The sequence below is a fragment of the Schistocerca nitens genome, chromosome 6 (assembly GCF_023898315.1).
Source record: "Schistocerca nitens isolate TAMUIC-IGC-003100 chromosome 6, iqSchNite1.1, whole genome shotgun sequence".
NCBI lineage: Eukaryota > Metazoa > Arthropoda > Insecta > Orthoptera > Acrididae > Schistocerca > Schistocerca nitens.
In genome coordinates this window covers 470833866-470850756 of record NC_064619.1, presented here as the reverse complement: position 1 = coordinate 470850756, position 16891 = coordinate 470833866, and the positions used below count along the sequence as shown (strand labels likewise).

Genomic DNA, 16891 nt, shown 5'->3' with positions numbered 1-16891 from the left:
ATTTCAAGAAGAAAGACCTCTGAAACGTGCAGAAACAGTTTCAAGAAGTTAGGCATCTTAACTTTTTCATCGTAGTATATATACAAAACAATAATGTACATCACAAAAGGTAGTGAGGACCGGATTACAAATGCTAGTGTACACACCCACAATACAAGAAGGAAGAATGAAGTACAGAGCATACCCCACCAACTGGCAATGCTAGAAAAAGGACCCCAGTACTCTGGTATCAGACTACTAAGAAGTCTGCCTAAAAACCTGCAAGACAGTATACTTGACAATGACTTTCCAAAGAAACTTAAAGACTACCTCATTGAAAAAGAGTTTTACAGTGTTGCAGAATATTTACGCCATTAAATTTGTATATATTGTTATTCATTATCAATGATGTAAAAATGTAAGCTAAAGGGGTAGAAAAATAAGTGATAATGAATGTTACTACTTTGACATGTCCTATATTACATGTATATTTACTGTACACAATGTAATATTACAGGATCAAATAAAATTCAATTCAATTCAAATAAAATTATACTGAATCAGGTGCTGAATGACCCACACTGGTGATACCGCAGAAGAAGAACAGTGTGTGGCTATGAATAGTGTGGCAAAGGCTTTTAATTTGGTTAAAGAGGTGATTGCCAATGCCAAAAAGCTAGGCAGTCTTGATTTAAGTAAACAGAGTGTGGGGAGGAGGTAATGAGCAGAGAGAAGGAGGAGAAGGAAAGCGAGAGGGGTAGACTAAGGATATAGGGAGGGGAGAGGAGGAGATGTCTACAATACATATGACATGACATATCCATACTGCAGGTAAAAAGCTAGTTATGTATATAAAAGTGACTTTTCCAGCAGATGAAATTGAAAGAATATACACACAACTTAAGAAACTACAGAGAGTATACACAATATGGCAGTTGGTATTACCAATACTCATCCTCAGTGGTCACTTAACTCCACTGGCAGTGTTCCATCCACATTGCAGGCACACATAAATTTGTACAGCAGTACTTTCACCTTATCTCCAGCATTCTTTACTAACTCAGCAGGGATGCAATATGTCCTAGTCACTTTGTTGTTGTTCAAGTTGCGTAAAGTATTGTTGAATTTGCCCTGGTGGTTGGTGATGGCTCGTAATTAAAATGTCCTGGGTTCAATCCCAGCTAGTGTTTAAATTTTGAATCAAAATCATCAGCAATGGCAACAAAAGGCTTCTGGTGTAAGGAGTCACCCTTGTTTTGCCAGTAGCCGTTTCAAGGATGGTGGAGGGGCAGATAGAGAGCCAGGGCACTCACCTGCCCTTGGAGAGGGAAACAGCTCCTAAAAGGTGAGAAAATCAACAATGATCAACAGCATGATGATGTGGAAGGAATGGAAACCACTGTATTAAAGACACATGATGTGTACCTACAAGACGTGTTGTCTGTAACTGAAAAAGTGTCACGATGATCTCTCCATTTTCAAAAGATTCCAGATTAATCCTCATTTGAATGTGAGGATGTGTGAACTGAAGGTGAAGTGGAGGGGAGAGGGACAGGGCTGGGGTAAGGAAGAGGCAGGAGGGGTAAAGGATGTAACAGAGGCAAAAACTGAAGAAAGTGACACTGGATGGAGTTAAATATTTTTGGCGAGCCTCAGCATAAAACAGGCGGTTCAGGGACTTGTTCTCTTGGATCTTCTATTCTCTCTTGTGAGAGAAGGAGGGGAGTGGTGGTCATGACAATTGATGCACAGAGGTGGTGGAACACAGGGGCTTCTCTCATGAACTGGGTGCCCAGTCACCACACAGAGGGTCCGTTGTACAGCCGGAAGACATATGCCCAAAATGCAGGTGCTGAGAGCACATCATGTGTTGTGGGACATACAGCTTCACATCACATCTGCAGCACATAAACGTGACCTTCTCTAGGAGGTATCCCCTCAAAAGCCAGAATGAAGGCACTGGTATAAGTGTGGTTGTCTTTGCGACCCTTCTGCACACATCAAACAAAGTGAACACTGTGGTGCTTCAGATTAGCGTGGAGTTCCTCATCAGTTTGTAGGATGGGGTCCCTAAGAAAAATCCCTCTCTGGACCATATTCAGAGATGGGTGAGGGGTAATAGACACTGAAATATTGCCAAGAAAATCACAAGCATGAAGACCTGCAGGTTTAGACGTGGTCAAACCTCAAGCGGAGCCTAAACACCAAAAAGGAAGAAAGAACAAAATTGCAAGCAAGACAGGGAACCAGTTGGATAGCCAGGTTGGTATATATAAGAACACTGAGAGAGGGAAAGGAGGGGGCAATGGGGAAGGAGGGAGGGTAGGGAGGAAGGCCAGGGTGAAAGAAATACAGCCAGGGAAAGATGAATGGACTGCAATAGCCTGGGGCCCTGTGTGCACCATGCACGAACTCACTAAAGAACCCTAAGCTCCCCGGGAGGCTGAACAGGTAACTCAGTGTATAAAGTGAGATGATCATCTAATAACAGTAGGGACTTGAAATGTTGTGGTAGGGGAAGGTATGGAGGACATTGTTACAGGAGAATATTCATTCTGTAGTAGGAATGAGAGAGACAAACAACTATAAGAGTTCTATTGTGAATTTCATCAAGTAATAGCAAATAGATTGTTCAAATGACAAGAGTAAGGAGTATATTTGGAGAAGACCTGGAGACATGGGAAGTACCAACATCATGGTGAGAAAAAGATTCTGAAATCAGATATTGTAAGAGTAAGAGTTATATTTGGAAAATTCCTGACGACAATGTAAGATACCAACATCATGATGAGAGAGGGATTCTGAAATAGATTTTGTATTGTAAGGTGCATCCAGAAATAGACACAGTTCCCAACAAAAATCTAGAAATGATGACAAGTATTTCTAAGAGCATCATTAGAAAGAATCATCACGGAAGGAACTTGGATTCTGAAGTAATGAGGAATGATTATGTGCATTTGAAGTTCTTTCAGGATGTAGATACTGCAGTAATGAGTACCACAGTAGGCAGTTCAGTTGAAGAGGAATGGGCAGTCACAGAAGTTGGACAGACAAATGTAGATACAAGGACGGTAACTGTGAAGAAACCTTGGGTATGAGAAGAAATACTTCAATCAAGGAGAAAGTAGAAAACTGTACAAGGAAAAACAGGAATGCTTGGGAATTAAACTGGAAGCGCAAGGAAGTTACAGAAAAAATGTAAAAAAAATTGAAAAAAAATATAATCGTTAGAAGGGCAGGTGAAAGTTAAAACCAAGGTGTCCACAAAAAGGATGCTAGAGTAATTCCACTGTCAAACATGAGACCAAATAGGTGTAAAGAATATACTGAAGGTCTCTACAAGGGGAGGAACTATCTACTAACACGACAGAAGAAGAAATGGAAGTTGATTTGGAAGACAAACTGGATAAAGTCATAGAGTCAGACTATGCCAGAGCTTTGGAAGCCTTGTGATCAAATAAAGCAGAAGGTTTAGATAACATTCTTCAAAAAATTTAAAATCTTTGGGAGGAAATAGCAATGAAACAAATATTCAAGTTGGTGTGTAGACTGCAGACTTATGGAGAAACATCATCCACACAGTTCTGAGGATGCCAAGGTGAGATACGTGTGATAATTATTTCACAATCAGCCGCACATCTCATGCATCCAAGCTGCTGACAAGAATAATACACAGAAGAATGGAAAAGAAGATTGAACATCCCTTTAGTGACAATTAATTTGGCTTTAGGAAAGGTGAAGGCACAAGAGAGGTAGCTATGACATTGTGCATGATAATGGAACCATAGCTTAGAAAAAATCAAGACACATTCATAGGATGACAATGTAAACTTATGTAAGAAGTCTGAAATACTCAGAAAAATAGGTGTAAGCTGTAGAGAAAGACTGGTAATATACAACATGTACAGGAACCAGGATGGAACAGTAAGAATGGAAGACCAACAATGAACTGTGTGGACTGCAAAGGGTGTAAGACAGGGGTGTAGTCTTTCTCCTTGCTGTTCAATCTGTACATTGAAGAAGCAATTATAAAAATAAGAGATAGGCTCAGTAGTGGGAATTAAATTTGGGTTGAACGAATGTCAATGATAATGATTCATTGTGACATTGCTATCCTCTGTGGAAAGCCAGGAAGAATTACAGGGCATACTGAATGAAATGAACAGTCCACCAAGCACAGAAGTCAAAGTAAGCTTGCTGACACTAATACAGTTGCCTGCTGGTCCAAATTGCTGATAAATAACATAAATTGTTCATGATCATCTGGGATGTGTTGAAGCGTGACAATATTTTCCATGATCATGAACAAATTTGCACTGTTCGGACATGAATTGTGGTGCCCAGAATGGAAGAACCTCTTCAGCTGACAGATAGACATTTTATTCCTTGTGAACATGGCTGTGGTGCAGAAGAAAACACTTGAACAGTCAGTTTTATTATTATTATTTGGCTTACCTCACTTCCTCACATAGCAGAAATATGCAATGCACTGTGGTGTGAAAACTGCACTGCTGTTTATCTTAGGCTAATGAAGGCTTTTGCACTGTTTTACTATTTGGTTCTTTACATTGTGATGTAACCACAGTTTGTGTTGGAGGGAGAGAGAGCTCCAAAACCAGAATCTCATGGCAACCTTTCTTTTTAATTTCAGCTTCAGTGATGTATGAAACATTATGATTTTCCTCAATTATGGTGTCATATTTCACTGACCATAAAATAAATTATCCACACTGAAACTTTTTTCTTCACTGTCAAGGACATCACTTACATGGGTAGGGCTGGTACATCAACACATAATAATGTACTTGTCCCTTAATTGTACAGAAGTGCATTTATTTCTTGCAACACATGATATGCATTATTACATAGGAGCACTAAGAACTGGAAGAGAATTCATAGATACAAGTTTATATTGAAGGTAACATATACCAAAATTCAATTGCTAGATAAATTGTTCCTATAGTATGTTATCTTTTTCATCTATAACTAAACGATCTAGCCATATTAATGTGACCACAAGTAAAAAATGTGAATAACCATCTTTTGGAGTGCAGACATTCAGAAAGTGTGTCAGTGAGATTCTAGATGGTACCATCAGGGATGTGGGCGCATACTGCCTCCAGTACCATGGCCAGCTCCACAAGGTTTCTTGGCTGGGGATCCACGGCACACACGGCCTGATCAAGGTGGTTCAACAGAATCCTGATTGCTTTTAAATCTGAGCAGTATACTGGCCAGGGGTATACAGTAAACTCATTCCTGGTGCTCTTCAAACTACACACAAACACCTCAAGCTGTGTGACATGTTGCATTGTCCTGCTGGTAGATACCATCAAGCTGAGGAAAGAACAAATTATATGTAGAGGCAAACATGGTCCCAAAGGATAAATGCATACTTGTGTTGATCCACAGCACCATTCAGAATGATAATATCACCCAGGGAATGCCATAAAAACATTCCCCAGACCATAACACTGCCTTCTCGGGCCTTGAGCCTTCCAACAATTGTTACAAGGCCGAATGTGCTAATGGCCATCTGTCTGATGGAGCATCTTTAAAGGCCACCTGTCACCACTCAGTGGATGTCCAGTTGGGGTATTGGTGTGCAAGTTCCAACCTTCCTCACCAATGAGCAGCAGTCAGCTTGGATACATGAGCCATATGCCTTCTACGGAGGCCCATAAACAGCAATGATTGCTGAATGGTCATCGAGGAGATGCTGCTGGTAGCCCCTTGGTGCATCTGGACAGTCATCCCCATCATCTGTGGCCAATGATGCACCACAGTTGCCTTGGTGACAGTTTTGGATAGTGCCATTTTACCATGCATGGTATACTTTAACCATAGTGGCATTCAAACATTATACAAACTTACCCACTATGGAAATGCTTCCACCATTGGCCCAAAAGCCAATGATCACACCTCTCTGGAAGTCAGATAAATCGCTCTATTTCTGCATTACAACTGCACTATTTTCCACTTATCCTAACTGTACTTATTGCTTTTTTAAACCTAATATTGCACTCAGCTATAACTATTATATGAAAACTATCAGTGTCAAAATCAGGTTATGAATAACTAGATTTTAATTGCTTTCTTATCTTTGAGTAGAATATAATTCATTTGGTATTTCCTGCATTTACCTTCTTCTGTTAGGAACTTTAAACCATGTGTTTGTTAGGACCATCTCATATTTCCACAGAATTCTAATAGTCTTTTTGGCTCTGCTACCCATGTTTTCAATTTCAAATTTGCCATCCCATTTTGAATTGTGATGGCTGCACCAAGAGGCATTAAAGTCTGCCACTATCATCATATTGTCTTTTTATTTGTTGTTCCTACCAGTTCTTCTATTTTATCAGTACAAAGCTTCATCTTTCTTCATCTTTACTGTTTATTGTTGGGAAGTAAACTTGTATTAGGGACAGATCTACTGGAGAAGCTTTCAGCTAAATCATCAGTAGACTATCGTTAAAATGTTAGTCAAATTGATCTTCCATTTTACCCGCATGCCTTCCCATTTCGTTTCTGAGACACCTGTCACCTGTGCTAGTTCAGCATGTTTTATGGCTTCTCTTAATTATAGTAGTTTCACAGCTTTAAGTTGAGTTCTCATATTCCATGTTACACTTTTAAATTTTCTATTACTTTTATGAGGTTTTATGAGGATTTCACTGAATGGCAACCTGAGAAGCCTTGCAGGATTCCTTCCCCTGCTGGACCCTGAAGTATCTTCGATGCAGAGGTTTCTACTTGCCTGGTCTCATGCCATTGATTGTCGGTGAAGTTCATTGGCCTTTAGGGTAAATTTCTCAACCCTAGGACAAATGAGCACCCTAACTTCATCATCATAGTTGTCACCAAGGAGATTACTTATACCATTGTGGCCATATTTTTGCACATGATCTACAAAAAATTATACTATAATTAAGACTGTGTACATAATAGTAGTATTCATCACAATTCAAGTGACTCACAATATTCATCTTGAAATATTTCCTTTTCCTTCATTCCTATTTCTTTCCCTTCAGTCATTCCACCAGAAGAAGGAGCCATAATCTATGAAAGTTCAAGTGTTAATGTGGTGTCACAGCCACACACCACACGTCCTAGGTGGTAGCTTAAATCGGCCGCGGTCCTGTAGTACATGTCGGACCCGCATGTCGCCACTGTGTGATCGCAAACCTAGCGCCACCACAAGGCAGGTCTCGAGAGACTGACTCGAACTCAGCCCCAGTTGTACGGACGACAGAGCTAGCGACTAGACGTACGAAGCCTTTCTCTCTCATTAGCCGAGAGACAGAATAGCCTTCAGCTAAGTTAATGGCTACGAACTAGCAAGGCGCCATTAGCCTTACAGTGGTTGTAATTAGAGTCTCACTTGTGTTCACCATAGAGATGTACAAGAAGAAATTAAAGATAAGTATATGAGAAAATCCGTTCTTTTCTTCATAGCATTAATTACGTATCCTGTTCCAGTACTTCACGCCCGTCTGCGTTAGTCTCGCGTGCCCTTTAAGCCACCTCTATCTACAAGGTGTTGGACCAGCTGCCGACACATCAGTTAACATATCTTTTATATGTTTTCTCCTGCTGCCTTTCTGGTGAGCAATTTTTCTATTTGACCATATGCTAATTTAAAAATATTTTGGGTCTCTGAAATTATCACTTACATTTAATGTGATAGTATCATTTTTTCCCTGGAAACTGAAATTCATGCTGCTTTTTCTCTTTAGGATCAATGTTAGTTTATTATTTATTGACCTGTTGTAAACAACCCTGAGGGTTTCATTTTCTTTCTCTACCATTAGTTCTTGTGTTTATCTGTAAATAGAACATTTCTGTCATCAGCAAACAGAAAAGTTTTCCCATACCTAACATTACCTGCAAAGATATTCAATTCTGGTTGTACAATTTTTAAACAAAAGAATATTGCCAAATGGTATTTTCTATACTTTGTTGTTCGCCCCCAGTAGCTGAGTGGTTAGCACGACAGAATGTCAATCCTAAGGGCCCGGGTTCGATTCCCAGCTGGGTCGGAGATTTTCTCCGCTCAGGGACTGGGTGTTGTGCTGTCATCATCATCATCATTTCATCCCCATCGGTGCACAAGTCACCAAAGTGGCATCAAATCAAAAGACATGCACGCGGCGAATGGTCTACCCGACGGGAGGCCCTAGTCACAAGACATATAATTTGTTAAAAGTATTTAATTGTGCAGTTCACTGTGTTCTCTTAGAAAAGTTTATCCTATCTAATTAAAGGCATGTACTCTGCAGTCTAAGCTGACACTAAATGTGGTAGTTGATGGGAGCAAGTGTAAATGGCAGAATCCTTTACGGTCCCTCGTATCAATCACTATGCTGAGTGTCAGCTGCTACTAATTACCAAAAGTTCCAGTCCCATTGACCATTATCCCTGTAGCATTCATTTCTGGAATTGCACTAACACTCACCACACACACTACAAGTAAAAGCATACTCACATCTTCCCGGTATCTTATGTTAAGTAAATGCTCATTTATTTTGGGCCACGAAGGAACACCACTAAGATTCCACAGCTGGATGGAGTGTTCAGCAAAACTGCCAGCTCTTATCTGCAATGGTGAAAGTAATTAAGATAAATGTAGTCATCATAAAGCAAAAACACCATACATGTCGAAGTACAGCAGCATTTATCCCATTTTAAAATTTAGCACTACTGCAATTTCAAATTCAGTAACAAATAAAAAATAGTACTTTGTCAATAACACTGCAAGACATTCCACAAAACTGAGAACTAACTTCAGGGTTGAAGATAAAGTTGACAATGTGGCCAGAAATGTTATTTATAATGCTCAGAATATACACATCAACATCCTTCAAATAGACTTTCATGCTGTAGTATGACCTTACCAAATGAATGAGACTTTCAAGGAATATGAGGATTTTCTAACGATGTGCCTTAGAGAAAGAAGTTTGAAGACAAATATGAGTAATGGAGATAAAATATTTTGGCACTTAAAACAAACTCTGCTAGTTTTGTGAATCAGGGCTATGCATTAGAAGCAATAAATTGAAAACCAGTCTGCATATAAATCTGATTCTCACTCCAACTCCTGCTCAGTATCAGTATTTATTAACCCTACAAGTACAGTCTATTTGAGTCTGGATCACCTTCCTGTGTTGCAAACTTTCATTCCATGATGAAGATGTTGAAAGGGTTTTATGGCACTTGACAATGAGTCTTAAGCATTAAACACACACACACACACACACACACAAAATGCACATGCATGCACGAATGGACCAAAATGTTAGATTATTTTAACGATATTTAAAACTGATAAAAATTAGTTCAGAAGATGACAAAAAAATAGACTGAAATGCTACACCCGATTCATATGAGTTGTTAACCACATAACTACAAATGGAAGTTCACGACACTGTAACATGCTAAAATTTACAGTAGAATAGAGTAGGGTGGAGTCTTACTGCTTGCAAAGTTTTAAAACACGTACCACATTCTTTTGACATCAGTTAAAGTCGAGGGCAGGCACCCACTTAAGTTTGCTTCTGTCCTCTTGTCAGAATATAAAATGTAGTTTTATAAAATACTGAAAACTGAAATGGGTACATCACATGCACCACAACAGCCGAGACCTCTTTTCAGAGCAGAAAGCCATTTGTCAGTGGACAAGACAGTGTAAAGCGATAGATCAGCATGACTTTGTACCATTCCTGTGAGCAAGAGTGCCATGGTGAGACAGTTGGTTTCTCAACTGCAGCTTTTTGGCTGTGGCTTCCACCTACTCATCCTTCCAATGGATCAAGACCTAATGACTGAACAGTAACATAACAAAGAAACAGTGCATAAAGACCATAGGACATTTCTGACAAAATTTTTATGGCTGCAGTGTCTGTCTGCCTCTTTTCCAGCATCACACCATTCCCTGGTATCCAACAAAATACTATAACCTTCCCTCGCATATTTAGCAGGAGAAGAGGATCATATATGAATCATTTTCTCTGCTGGATAGAAATGCTGAATGCCTGTAGCACACTGAGAAAATTTATTACAAGAAAATTTCTCCTTTGATTGTGCATTGTCTGCTCCCAGTGCCCTCAGGATTTTGTAGGAAACAGTCTTGTACATTATGAATATTTCTGACACGTGTATCCTAAGTTTATGACTACGGAAAACACACAGCAATCAAGGGTGCTCCCACCCATTTTGGACTTTGCGTTTAAACTGTAATAAAATTGCTGTGCTTCTCAAACATTTCATAAACAGAAGATTAGAAAACTACATTTGCAGTACTTTCTCTTTCAAAATATATAAGATCTGAAATCATTCTGATCCTCTTAAAGAGCCAAGCAGCCTTTTGCTGCAGGCAGGTGTAAAACGTTAACATATTCCTAATGCAACAGCTTGAAAATATGTGTTAAAATGTCACACCCTGAACAAGGGGAGGGGCTGATTCTACTAGAGTGAGCTTGTAATTGTTGGCTATTGCATATTTTGTAGGTCTGTCACATCATGAGGAGTTTCCACCTCATGGAAAGTGGCAGCCTGTGCACAGAGTTGGAGATAGTTATGGTACTAAAAAACCCTGTAGTCAGTTTGATTGCATTAATGTGGAGGGAACCTAGCATCTTCAGGTAAGATGGCCTGTTAACCAATAAACAGAGCAGCCATAATTTAATCAAGATCATTAAAATGTCTGTAAAACTGAAGCAGGTGAGAGCTCTTTGAGAGATTTGGTTTCATGAGTACATCTGAATCCATACCCTGCAAACCAGTGTGAAGTGCACAGTAGAGTACCTCCAGTCATCCCACATGTTAATATTTTTTCCAGTTCCATTTTTGTGTGAAATGCAGAGAAAATGACTGCTTATATACCTACATGTGCACTGTAATTAGTCCAATATTACATATCCTACGACAGCAATACATAGAGGGTTGTAGTAATCCCTATACTTCTCACTTAGAACAGGTCCTTCAAACTTTGTTAAGTAGGCTTTCACGGGACAATTCATGTCTGCCTCCAGAGGTCATTTTTTTAGCAGTACCACTATGTTTTCCTATGAGTCAAACAAATATGTATGTGACCATTTAATCAGATGACTTGACTGTCAGTAATTTTATGACTTCCATATTTGCCTTTAGCTGTACAATTTTATTGTATACTTTCTATAAGTTTTGGTTGTATCAAGTGCTATATCTGCAAGTAGTCAGATATCAGCACATGCTTCAGAACCCAAAAGATAAAAACCTGAAGCCACAAGGTGGACAGGCCACCTGTAAAATTTGGAAATGTGTGCCCGAGGGAGGACTCGAACCTCCTACGGGGGGGGAGCCACATGAACCGTAACAAGATGCCTCAGACCGTACAGCTACGCTGTGCGGCACAGGCTACCTGTGGAAGAGAATATAACACGTAGCTTGACATCGTTCCCTGGAATTTGGATAAGTTGCAGGTCAATGCCGACATTCCTGCTGATAAAAGTCCTTGTAGTTCTGTTGAGCAGTGGCGAGTTTGGCGTAATCAGTCATGCTGGTAATGCTTCCGACTTGAAACAAACAGTCAGCCAACACATTGTCGATGCCAGAGATGTGCTGGACATCGGAGCTGAATTGTGAGATGAACATTAGTTGATTGTGTTGCCTAAGTGAAAAGTTTCATGTTGTTCTGGCAAAAGGAGTAAGTCAGCAGTTTGTGATTGGTGTGGATAATAAAGTCTCTAGCTTCCAGGTGAGGTCTGAAATATACTATGGATTCATAAACAGCCAAAAGTTCTCTGTCGTAGGCACTCCACAATGTTTGTGGGGGGATAATTTGTGCGAGAAAAATGCGAGTGGTTGCCATGTGTCACTACATCATTGTTGCAATGTTGCGCCGTTCGCCATCTGGTTGGTGTCAACCACTAATGCCTAGTGATCCTGCTGCTGTTATCCTATACCCTAGGAAATTCACTTGCAGTTGGCCAAAGACACATTTGCACTGTTCAAGATGATGCTGTAGTGTTCCAACTGCTTAAACACTTCTGTTAAATGCTGCTGATGTTGCCCTGGTGATGACAAAGAAACTAAAATATCATTGAGATAAGCGAAAGTAACAGTTAAGCCCTGTAGCAAAAGTGCAGAGTGCTGTATGTTGTTATGACCAAATTGTTTGTAGCAGTCAGACAGAATAACATGGGTGATTCAACATAGTTCATGGGTAAATGGACGAATGGACGCAGTGTCTATTAAATATTTCCAGCTTGACAGTCGATCACTAACAAACAGGCATAGAGACACTGATCAGCAATCACAAGAGGTGCCTACTTCTGATCGCTGTTGACTTTTGGGTAAGTGCAAGGGGTTGTGCATCTGCACACTTGCTCTGCAAATTTCCAGTGATAGTAGCAGGTACCTTGCTGTCGAGGTTCAGTTGCAGAAGAGATCATCGATGACCTGCTGCACGAGCATCGGCAGTATCGATTCCGGCCTCTGTTATTGTTCGAGTCACATCAAGATAACAGTTCACAGATGTTCTGCATCAGTAGATCTTCCTTGGCTGCCAAAGTGTAGTAATCTGCAGACAAAACACTTGGTGTCACACTAGTGTACTGCACAGTGATTGTGCTGACAGGGGCCAGTGTTATCACATCCTGGATTTTATTAGCTAACTCTACTATTATGTCCAAGGGTGTGTCAGACTGTGATGTTATAATTGCTTTGACAGGTCGTGGCAAAAGACTGCTCCATATTGTGTGCAGTAAGCTGTCTGGAACTGTTCTGACATTTGCTTTGCTTCTTAGTTGCTGTAAGTACTGCAAAGGCTTTCTGTCTCCAATGTCTTCCTGAGTGAGAACCTGACAAATTTGCTTTTCTTGTGATGTTGACACTTGCCAGATCTATTGTGCTTTCAACAGTCATGGAAGTTAGCCTCTGGTGGTGGGGTGATTATATCTTGCACCTCCATGGGGTATTGTTGAACCAGAATAAAAAAAACTGGCCTCCACCTGCACAAACCACAAAAGTTGGATTGTGTGGCCAGAAAGGTGGCAGTCTTACAGCCATTATATCTTCTGCAAGCACTTATTAATCCAGTGATATTATGCAGGTAAATCACATCGGGGTCACCACTTCGTACGTACAAGATGGGCAGACAGTCGTTCGACCATTAGAACTAGTGTGTACTTAATATGCCAGAACCACACTACACAAAAACTCTCTTGAACTATATTAATGTTAGCTTTATTGATCACAGCCACAGGAGATAACAAAGAATACATGACCTTTTCAATTGTTCCAAGCTTGCAATTGAAAACACCTTAACATGCAGGACACAAAACATCAGCGTTGTCTCGTAATTATGCATGAACTAATCAACAGTATGAAAGATACAAAAAGAATAAAAATCATAACCAAACAGCAGCAAATCCAAAACAAAATGTTTGACAGTGCGACCATTTCTAAACACACACACACGACATGTGCGATACACACAGTACAACAACACGTAACTGCATGATGTCGCCACAGTAATCAACAATATCAGATGTGAGCATAGAACTGACTTACCATTCATTCACTGGACAGCCGTATTTATATTGGTCACAAGGAAAATAACTGGCCAGTATGTTCGCATGGTCACATGAGGGGGGTTGCTAACAGGTCTGTTTCCTCCAGCAGGCATTCAACCAGATTGACCATCTCCACAGTAAGGAGCATTAAAGTAGTAATATGAAATCAGTCAATTTTGCACTGGTATCGAAATCTTTGCCTCTTATACAAGGGTTCTGTAAATTTTTTATGACCCCAATGGTTTTTAATTTACCCAATGGAAAGTTGAATTGCTTATCAATCTAATATACAGCTTTTTTTCTTCCTGTGAACGTGACTGATAGGACCAAAACCAGTACCAAATGAGTTAAAAATTTGTACAGCCAATAGCAAACATGCAATTCTTCAAATCCTATTTGGCCTGGGTTCCATATACTTGCACAGAATTCAAGGATTGTTTGTTTTGTAAGAATAGACTGCATTTTCCCAGCACTCTCCTACCAAACCTATGCAATAATTTCATTTTATATGCCCATAAATTGTTACATCCTCGTATTTGGATGATTTGACTGATTACAATTGTGATTCATCGGTACTGTCTTTGTGTTTTATAAAATGCACAGTTTTACATTTCGGAACACTGAAAACAAGTTTCCAATCTCTGCATCACTTTAAAATAGTATCAAGATCTCAATGAATAAAGACGCACATTTTTCAGGTACAGGTACACATATGCATCATTTTGCATCATCAACAAAAAATTTAAGGTTACTTCTAATACTGTCTTCTAGGTCATTAATATACAACACCAACAGCAAGGGTAGCAACCAAGACAACATGCTGGTCTTACCTGTCAAGAAATTCTCAGTCATGCCACAGTTTTCAGTTGATCCCCTATATCATCCTACTTTCATTAATAAGCATGTGTATTGAACCAAGTCAAATGCTTTTTAGAAGTCAAGAATATGCCTTGATCTATGGCTATCAGAATATCACATGAGGAAAGTGCAAGATAGATTTCAGTCACTGATGTCAGAAACCTATGTTGGTTGGCATGGATGAGACCATTCTGTTCCAAGTACCTCATTGTATTGGAGCTCAAAATATAATCTCTGTTTCTACAACAGATGGACATTGTAATTGAACTAATCAGTACTTTTATCTATGTCACATATTGTAGAAACGATACTCTGATTAAATTCATGACATGATTCAATGGAATCACAATTTTAAATCTAAGAACATAATTTATTCCTATATTTTTTTGTATCTGTGTCTATCCTGTACAAGCCTCTTCATCTGTCAGTAACTACTGCAACCTATATCATCCTGAATCTGCTAACTATATTCACCTCTTGGCCTCCCTCTACGATTTTTACCCCACACACTTCCCTCAAGTATTAAATTGGTAGTCCCTTGATGCCTCAGAATGTGTCCATGTGTCCTACCAACCGATCCATTCATCTGATCAGGTTGTGCCACAAATTTCTTTTCTCCTCACTTCTATTCAGTACCTCCCCATCAGTTACGTGATCTACCTATCTAATCTTCAGCATTCTTCTGTAGCACCACATTTCAAAAGCTTCTTCTTGTGTAAACTGTTTGTTGTCCATGTTTCACTTCCATACATGGTTACCCTCCACACTAAAACTTACAGAAAAAACTTCCTAACACTTAAATCTATACTCAACATTAAGAAATTTCTGTTCTTCAGAAACGCTTTTCTTTCCATTACCAATCTACATTTTATATCCTCTCTACTTCAAGCATCATCAGTTAGTTTGCTGCCCAAATAGCAAAACTCCTTTACTACTTCAAGTGTCTCATTTCCTAATATAATTCCCTCAGCATAAACTGATTTAATTTGACTACATTCTATTATCTTTGTTTTCCTTTTGTTGATGTTCATCTTATATCCTTCTTTCAAGACACTGTCCACTCCTTCCAAGTCCTTTGCTGTCTCTAACAAAATTGCAATATCATCGGCAAACCTCAAAGTTTTTATTTTTTCTCCCTGGACTTTAATTCCTACTTCAAATTTTTCTTTCATTCCTTTAATGCTTGCTCAGTATACAGACTGAATAACATATGGGAGAGGCTGTAACCCTGTCTCATTCCCTTCTTAACCACCACTTTCCTTTCATGCCCCTCAACTCTTATAACTGCCATTTGTTTTCTGTTCAAATAGTGAACAGCCTTTTGCTCTCTGTATTTTATACCAGCCCCTTTAGAATTTGAAAGAGAGTATTCCAGTCAACACAGTCAAAAGATTTCTCTAAGTCTACAAATGTTATATATGAAGGTTTACCTTTGCTTTTCCTATCTTCTATGAGAAGTTGCAGGATGAGTACTTCCTCGCATGTTCCTAACATTTCTATCCTTCTGTAAAGAATTAGTGTTCTATTTTGTATCCATGACTTATTAAACTGATAGTTCAGTAATTTTCACACCTATCAACATCTGCTTTCTTTGGAATTGTAATTACTATATTGTTCTTGAAGTCTGAGGGTATTTTGCCTACCTCATACATCTTGCTCACCAGCTGGAAGAGTTTTGTCCTGGCTGGCTCTTCCAAGGCTATCAGTAGTTCTGATGGAATGTTATCTACTCCCAAGGCCTTGTTTTGACTTAGGTCTGTCAGTGCCCTGTCATCTTTGTCCTCTTCCATTTCCATAATATTGCCCTCAATGACATCACCCTTGTATAGATCCTCTATATACTCCCTCAACCTTTCTGCTTTCCCTTCTTTGGTAAGGACTGGTTTTTGATCTGAGCTCTTGATATTCATACAGGTGGTTCTCTTTTCTACAAAGGTCTCTTTAATTTTCCTGTAGGCAGCATCTATCTTCCCCTTAGAGATATATGCACCTAAATCCTTACATTTGACCCCTAGCCATTCCTGCTTAGCCATTTTGCAGTTCCAATCAATCTCTTTTTTTATATACATTTGTATTCCCTTTCCCCAGCTTATTTACTGCATTTTTATATTTTCTTCTTATCTTGTGCTACATGAGGATTTCTACAAGCTCTCATCTTTTTACCTACTTGATACTCTGCCATCTCCACCATTTCATCTCTCAGAGCTACCCATTCTTCTTCCACTGTATTTCTTTCCCCTGTCCCTGTCAGCCGGCCGCTGGTGGCCGAGCGGTTCTGGCGCTACAGTCTGGAACCGCGCGACCGCTACGGTCGCAGGTTCGAATCCTGCCTCGGGCTTGGATGTGTGTGTTGTCCTTAGGTTAGTTAGGTTTAAGTAGTTCTAAGTTCTAGGGGACTTATGACCTCTGCAGTTGAGTCCCATAGTGCTCAGAGCCATTTGAACCATTTTTGTCCCTGTCAATCATTCCCTAATGCTCCCTCTGAAACCCTCTACAATCTT

At 39.6% G+C, this 16891-nt stretch overlaps 1 protein-coding gene across 1 annotated transcript in view; it reads right to left on the bottom strand.

Moving 5' to 3' along the window:
- Nucleotides 1-16891, bottom strand: part of LOC126262617 (serine/threonine-protein phosphatase 2A activator-like) — a 215460-nt gene that overhangs the window by 43160 nt on the left and 155409 nt on the right. Inside the window, exon 7 of the mRNA XM_049959373.1 lies at nucleotides 8465-8575. Within this exon, the coding sequence (XP_049815330.1) occupies nucleotides 8465-8575 (111 nt within the window). The remainder of the gene's footprint in view (nucleotides 1-8464; nucleotides 8576-16891) is intronic.